Genomic DNA, 8,152 nt, shown 5'->3' on the forward strand with positions numbered 1-8,152 from the left:
CGGCCATGGCTCCCACTTGAATCTGACTTCCTCTAGATCGTTTCACGCTCTGATACCAGTTGTTGGGAATTTAACGCTGAAATCCCTAATGCAACGGAAACGCAGAATAGAAAAAGGTACACCAAGTTTTTACGAGGTTCGGCAACTGCCTACGTCCTCGGGAGCCACACAGTCAATTTCTTATTTAATCTAACAAGAAATTACAAATCAAGAGCAAATCTCTAAACTGAGATTCCTCAAACAAACACTGTAGCTACAGTGTTAATACCCACAATATAAAACCCCTCTTCTCTTTTCTCTCTCTTCTAAACCTTTTCTTAATCTCCCTCAACAGCCGTTGAAAGCTGGAGATGAACAAAGAAAATCGCTGCTGCGATTTTTGTGAGAACGCTGCTGCGTTTAAAGGGGGAGAACGCTACTGCGTTTGGGGTTTTTCACCGCCGCCAGAGAAAGAGGTCGAGGAGGAGGAGCAACAAACCCTAGGGCTCGGGGGGCTCCTTTTATAGCCGATTCGATGGGGGTTGGCGACAGCCTGTCACCAGCGCACGAGTGGGACGCGAGGGTCGAAAGCCTGAACGCGATGGTCGAACGCCTTGGACGTGAGGGTCGGATTTCAGCCGCGAGGGTCGCGTTCGCCCCAAACGAAGGTCGCGTTCGCTCCAAACGAGGATCGCGTTCGCCTCCGGGGGTTCGCCGTCGACTTCCTTGAGCTCGTCGGAGCTCCTCCGCCGTCGGAGGTTGGTATCCACCCCAACCTAACACATCTCACAGGAAAAAATCCAAGCAATCAGAATCCGAGATGTTGTATTTTTCGAGCTTATAGCATAGAAGATCAAGATCAAAGGTTGGAGCTGAGGAGAAAATTTCGAAGAAGAAGAAGAGTGAAAGAAGAGCGAGAAATATTGATCTCCCCATTGTACTTTTCTGCTCTCTGTAGAGGAAATTAAGTAGTCTTATGAATTATTTTATAGAGGTTTTAGCTTCAAATAAATTTTCTAAAAAAATTTAGATTTTGCAGATATGCTCCTCATTAAAATACATTATGAATTACTATACTTGGTTACATGAGGTGTATACAACCAGATTTTTGTTGCACGTGGTTAAAAAATTAGTGGATGTGGATTGATATTCATATGTAATTAGACAGTAAAAATGATAGTTATGTTAGGAATGAATTAATAATATTTCAAATTTGTATTGCTTGCAAATTTATGACAGGTTGGCGTCAGTTCACTTGTGGTTGTCCTCATGAAACCACGATCTCCACTTTAAGCCATGATCCGTGCGTGGTCTAGTTTAAAACTAGAAACAATCTATCTACGGTAAAAAAAAAATTAACCACAAAACATAATGACTAATGATAAACTCTGAACATACTTGGTAGTAAAAAGTGGGAGGAAAAAAATGGGGTCTATTTCAGGCTTTGGTGCCTAATATATGGCAAGAGATACAAGCGTCAATACTTCATTCACAACCAAGAAAAATTGCTAAAATCAAAGTATGAAAATATTAAGTAGTGAAGCAGAAACAGGGTTTTGTATGCTAAATACATTTCTATGCAAATTCAGAAAGGACAGCTGCAGAAAAGATGGATAAGAATTACAAGTAAAGGAAGAAAGTAGATATTGCACATAATTATAGTAAGTTACCCCCAAAAAAAAAGTTACTCCAAAAAGAAAAAAATACATGTTATTTAGACTGCAACCAATTTAGAACTTACAAAATGAACAAGGATTCCTCGACAATACCTATTATTATTTCATTGAATAAAAAGTATCCAAATTTACTGCTATGACAACAGCACAGCAAAGACTTCATACAAATTCCCCCCCCCGCCCCCCCCGCCACAAGAGTTATGGAAAATCGAGAAAGTATCCGTGTCTTAAGTCATAGAGGATTTGCATATTCTAATAGTATTCTATGTAAATTCTGCTCGGAGATGCAGAATTATCTTTGAGCTCATACCTCGATACTTGATTACATATACTTGATGTCCCTGGAAAACCTCCAATCTAGAGACTAAAATAAAATTAAGTACTAATATAAATCAAGGTCAAATCTTGTCAGGCTCAGGGAAAATGAGAACAATTATAGCAAAAAAGACATAGTTTTCCCTTAAAGTGTGTATCATTGAGGCAAATTTCGCTTAAAGCATATATTGATGTTGAAGAGGGGAAAACCATATAAGAACACAAGCAATTCAGACACCCAACTGCCCATGTTGCATAATAATCTCCTATGCATTATAAAATAACCTAAATAAAATTCCATGACCTATTAATAAACTGGTAAGACTTTGGACATTTTAAATCAATTATGCAGATATTTTCAATGGCGTACCACAGGAGATGCTTCTTTTATCTGATAATTTAAGAAAATTTGCAACGGTGTAACACATAAACAACCACTCTTTACAGTTTAATCAGGTTTCCTCTGGTTCCAGAAAGGAATTTCTTCAAGTATTGTGCTTGTGCATGAACGACACAAGTTTTCTCCCAAATAGGTCATTCAAGAAAAATATATGACAATCTTTTCTTTGGATTAAAAATGTAAAAGATAAATAAGATACCACAATCAAATTTGCTGAACACAGCAAAAGCCAGAATTTAGAGTTGTGTCGATAACTGTAAAGGTTTAATCTCCTACTGAAGTTGCTCTGAATGATTGTCAACCACTCCTAATGACAAAAATTGGATGACAACGCCACAGATCGCCTGATGAAAAACATGTCTATGAAATATTTCAAAACTATTTCACAAACAGAAATGATTTTTGGGGACACTTGACAATTAAGTAAGAGCTCTAGAAGCAATAGACAAAACATGCACCATAAAATATCGTAAGAGAAACAGTACTTACTTAATTATCTGAAGAAGATATAGTCTTCTAAGGTTGGTACATCCAAAACATCTGTACACCGTGTGCGACCTCAATGTATTTACAAATTCAACAAATGTACAGAACTGAAAGTAGCCAAAAATCAAGCCCAGAAAATGCCAGCATAAAACTCGGCAGCTTTTGCAAGAGCAGACCTTCTTCATAAAGATCCATTTCTATTATAGGACAAAAAACTTTGAACTTGTCTGATCATGTAAAATGCGACATACCAGTATAACCTCTTTGTTTGTTTAGTCAGTCAAAGTATCTGCTACAAATAGCTTCATCTAATGTAGTACTAGTATCACTTGCAACTTCAGTGCCTTCTGCAAATAAAAGAGAATTTTTGTTACAATGAGCATTAAAATTAAAAAGACAATTTTATTTCAACAATTAAAAGCCATGCAAGAGACTAGGAGGTGTACCTTGAGGTTCTAAGCTGCCCTCCCTCATGGACAAAGCACCAATTTTGCAACACCATGTATTTCTTGACCATGAAAAGCTTCTTCTGCATCATGAGAGTATTTGAAAACAACTTGAGCACAGTTTTCTTTTATCTGAATCTCAGTTCTTTCCACTATGAGAGGTCCATAAGAGATGTAAAACTCGATTAAATCAGCTGCAGAAGGGAGAGCATCAGGTTCATTGAAATACAAAACCAGTGCAGTTGGTGTCTCTTTTTCGATCGTCTTCTTCTTCTTTTGCACCTTGTTCTGAGAGCTTCCTTTCCTCTTACCTTGGAGTACAATATCAGAATACATTAGAGAATAGGAAGGCCCAGAGCCTGCTGCTTTTCTTTTACTACCTCTTGTTCTTCCCAAAGGATCCGGATACTTGGAATAACTAGATAAGCGATAAGCCCTAAAAGTAGTGAAGAAACGTATAATCTTAGGAATAAAACTGTAACCACCCGTAGGGTCTCTAGCAAGCAGGCAGAGTTGTGCCAGCATTTCCTTTGAAGAGGAATACTCTTCATCAGCAACTTCCTCTTCTCTGGAGGAACACTTTTCATCAACAACTTCCTCTGTTTTCTCCTGTACAAGCTTACCTTCAACCTTCAAATTCTTTGAGTGTTTAAAGGCCTTCAGTTGAGCTACAGTTTTTCTAAGCTCCAGTCTATTGAACTGTCCAAGTGGGCACTGAGCATAAACCCAGAGTTGCTCAAGAAGAGAATTGGGTTGAAAAGTATTCACAATTATGGACCTATCAACAGGAGGCCTCGACGTTCTTCTCCTAATCCCAGAATTGTCAACTTTCTCTTTCTTTAAATCAGTATAAGTCTCATCCACAAAGCATTCACAGGTCATACCAAGCTTAACGTGCGTCGAAACTTCTTCAAGAATTTCATCAACTCCTTTCACAAATGACACTGCACGACTCTTCTTCTCCATCTTTGAGAAATTTTCTTGTAAATGCTTCAATTGGGACTCGGGCAGCCAAGCAAATGTTCTGTCACCAAAGAATGCAACCAAAAAAAGATCTTCAGTATTCCTCCTACTCGTCCTCTGAACATTTGCCAGATTCCTCAATGCCATTTTTGACGCATATTTTGAATCAAAGATTTGCCCTGGCCACCAAGCACAACCGGAAACTTGGCCCCAAACCAAATCGCCAACATAAAACTTTGCCTCCTTTGTTTCAATAAAGGAATCATCTTTTTTTACGGTCTCCACTCAATCAACAGAACCCCCTTTCTCCTCTCGATTGCAATTACCATTTTGATTTTGAGACTCGTTACCAACATCCGTTACTGGTTTGTTATCTTCTAGGGTTTCGACTGGGGGTGCATTGGAGCCCTCAAGGCCATGCTCATCGGCCTCGCTAGCGTTTAAGCCCATGAATCGGAAAAAAGTATAAAAACCTGCAAACCCTTTCTTGTTCTTGTTTGAAATGATAGCATCTGTTAGTAAACAAGAAGCCCTATAATCATTCATTCTTGATAATAAGAAATATTTTTTAGGATAAATACAAAGAAAATCATTCATTTTCCCCTTTGCTTCTGTAAAGGGATCATCAATTTTAATGCTCTCTGCTCCAACAACAAAACCCCCTTTCCCAATTGAAACATCTTTAAAAGAAACCTTGGAAATCCTTTTTGGTTCTTGATCAAAATGCTACAATCTTTAGTGAACAACAAGCTAGCCATAACTTTTTACCCAATTTCAGATGGAGAATTAGAAGAATAAAACCCTACAACCATTTACTCTCGATATTAACAAGTACTAAAAGAAACCCCAACAATTCTTTCTTCGTTCTTGATTAGAAATGGTATTATGGTGTGCAATTTTTACAAAATTGAGGATTAAAATGAAAAAAAGGAAAAATGATTTGAGCTCCGTACCTCGTTTCTGCAAGTGACGAGGAGGGGAGTGAGAGCAGTTAGTGGAAGTTAGTCGTTGCTCAGGGGATTTATATGAGTGAAGATCACGTTACCGTCCGTATCGTTACCCTCATGCAATTGTGAATTATTCACTGTTCGGTGATTCACGGAGAAGAAAGGGTGGTGACCTGATCCAAGTTCAAATATGGGGGTTTTTGCACAAATCCGTTTCTAATCATACTAAACCAAATCTATTAAGATTCGTTTTGATCAAAGTTCATAATCTTAGTTTGACAGCTTTACTGGCCGTTTGTTTCCATGCAATTTAGGGCCCATTTGGTTTGATAGAAATACCGAAAGTAGAAAATATATCAAAGAAATAATTTACAAGTTTACACAAAGTAGGAAGTAGTAGAAGTAATATTTTTTTTTATCTCACATATATTTTTAAGGTAGTGGAAATGATATTTCTTATTCTCCATTTCCTTTTTTTCGGATGACAATGAAAAGTTATTAGGAAATAACTAATAAAAGAAATATTAATAAGAAAAGTTATTTATTTCCCACTTAATACATATTTCACCTACTTTCGGGCTACTTCAGAGCATTGATGAGTGGAAAAACATTTAGGAAGTAGAAATGACACATAAGCGAGCTAAATTAGATATCTTCTTTTGCTACATATGTTGATAAAACACTTACCTAAGTTTCAATTTTTTCGGATACGACGGTAAGAAAAAATCAATTGACAGAATTAGTTTAGTTCTAATGGAAAGTTCTTAATTCATCAGTCATTTTCTTGATTCATCAGTCATTATAGATAGCACTAAAAAAAATAGAATTCCAAATTACATAGGCAGAAAAAAATGGATTCATATGTTGGCTGTGACATCAACCAATCCTGTGATTCTGAATCAATGGATTCAGTGCAATTTGTGAGTTGAATTAGGATCTAGTCCATTTTGGAGAAAACGGCTTGATACCAACTTTTACTTCATTTTAGATTTTTTCTAATTTTATACTTATTTAAAACCATCGGATTCAGTTCAGTAATAGGTTGGGTAATTGCCCATAATATCTCAAATCAGAAGAAAAAAGTGTCCCAGGTCTATCGAAAAACCTTTATTTTCATTTTTGATTTCGAGTCCAACTCGATTCGAAGAAAAGAAACTTCCCTTAGCCTTTTAGGTTCTATTCTATTTTTTGTTTTTCCATATCAAGAAGTTTCATCTTGTAGTTCGATCACGAACAAGAAAGAACCTTTGTTTTGGATCTAATATAACAATGGTTGCAGTTTCATCTTGTAGTTCGATCACGAACAAGAAAGAACCTTTGTTTTGGATCTAATATAACAATGGTTGCATTGCGAATAGAATAATTATTGTTCTAACTGTTAGACCCTAGAGGGGGGGTGATTAGGGTCTTATGCTAATCTAATCCGATTTAAATACCAATTAAAATTAATTAATACTGTAGGCATATAAAATTGCTTATAGGTCCCCTAGCATAGCTCGGCACAAACCGACGAACCAACGAGGCGACGAGATCGACGAATCGCACGGAAGCGACGGAATGCATCCCTACGCGTTCGGAATCAAGCCAAGTGTTAAGGAATCAACGAGCCATCCAACCGAGAACAGACTCGGACGAATCACGATCGAATCAAGATCAGTTTCGGACTCGAACTCAGAAGCGGATTTACTGCCAAATCAGGAATCCTGCCGGATTGAAGAGTGAACTCGGAGCTTGAAGACCAGAAGACTTGCACCATTCAGATCTGATCCTCGGCGACCATCCACGTCAGAAAAGGCAGGATCTCGAGAGGAAGAAAGAACAGATCTGAGATCTACACGAGGCTACACTCCAGATCTAAGCTTGGTCTTAGATCTCGAGATCCGAGCGATTATTCCCTTGGTGGATTAATCCCTCCCGGCTATTATTCCCTTCGTGGAATAATACCCGCATACTCGTGTAGATCCGACCGGATCTAGATCGCGCGGTGGTCCACGGATTAACCCCGGCGCAGGCAAAGAACCCACCAAAGCGAGCGACCGCAAAACAGGAGCTCGTGATTTGTTCACAGAGGAGAGTTGTAATTTTTCTTTATTTTCTTTGATTTAGTTGTAACCGGATCTATAAAAGACCGGATCTTTGTAACCCAAGATGACAATCATATCAATGAAAAAGAAAACAGTTTTCCACGCGAACAATCTGGCGACCACAGTGGGAGCCGACGATCTCGCCAACGAGATCGATGCGTCGCAGCCGCGGATTGCAATCCCGGTCGTGGAGGAGGTCGAGTACGAGTTCGACCAAGCCAAGTTCGAGGAGTACGTGTCCTCGTCCGGCTCTATCTCCCCCCGCAAGTCCAAGAAGTTCTCCTCCGGGAGAAAAGCTCGTTGGTTTGAAGCTGCTCGGGAAGCCCACGAAGCTCTCAACCCAACTGACGCCGAAGTTGCGTCAAATGAAGTTCCACCGACCTCCAATCAGGTCAACCCAACTCCCGCCAACGCCTCCACTGTTCAGGGCGTTGTGACTCTCTCAAAGAGAGCCCGCCAGAGGCGTCGTCAACGCCTTGCGCGGCAATTCGCTAAGGCGATGGAGTCTACGGACGGATTCCGCTACCACGCGGAGTAGAAGAACAGAAGAGGCAAACAGCCTCAACCACCAATGAACGGCGACTCTTCCAAGCCGCCAAAGAAAGAATGGGTCCGCGTCAAACAAAACCGTTCGACGCTCGAGGAGCGCATTCGCAAGCGCCGCGCGATGTCAGCGCAGGCACGGGCTCAAGCTCAGGAAGCCCGTAGAAAGCTGCAAAAGGAGGTGGAGAAGAAGCCACCACCAACACGCCAAGTCTGGAAGCCTAAGTCTGAAGTGGCGACTCAGGCCAAAAAGCAACCATTGCAGCCTTCTAAGGAAGGTCAAACTCCGGCGAGTCAACCAAAGTCGCCGTTA

At 39.8% G+C, this 8,152-nt stretch overlaps 1 protein-coding gene across 3 annotated transcripts; it reads right to left on the minus strand.

The window, feature by feature from the left end:
- Positions 2,836-5,302, minus strand: LOC109832288. Of its 3 annotated transcripts, XM_020399711.1 has the most exons (3): positions 5,219-5,302; positions 3,303-4,777; positions 2,836-3,203 (listed from the first exon to the last, which is right to left on the minus strand). In XM_020399711.1, exon 2 carries the CDS (start codon positions 4,410-4,412, stop codon positions 3,327-3,329), a length of 1,086 nt encoding a protein of 361 aa, XP_020255300.1. In that variant the 5' UTR covers positions 4,413-4,777; positions 5,219-5,302; the 3' UTR covers positions 2,836-3,203; positions 3,303-3,326. The 3 variants fall into 3 exon arrangements, with proteins under 3 accessions (XP_020255300.1, XP_020255301.1, XP_020255299.1); XM_020399712.1 differs by having other exon boundaries at positions 2,836-3,200; positions 3,303-5,292; XM_020399710.1 differs by having other exon boundaries at positions 3,303-5,292.

The sequence above is a fragment of the Asparagus officinalis genome, chromosome 3 (assembly GCF_001876935.1).
Source record: "Asparagus officinalis chromosome 3, Aspof.V1, whole genome shotgun sequence".
NCBI classification, from domain to species: domain Eukaryota; kingdom Viridiplantae; phylum Streptophyta; class Magnoliopsida; order Asparagales; family Asparagaceae; genus Asparagus; species Asparagus officinalis.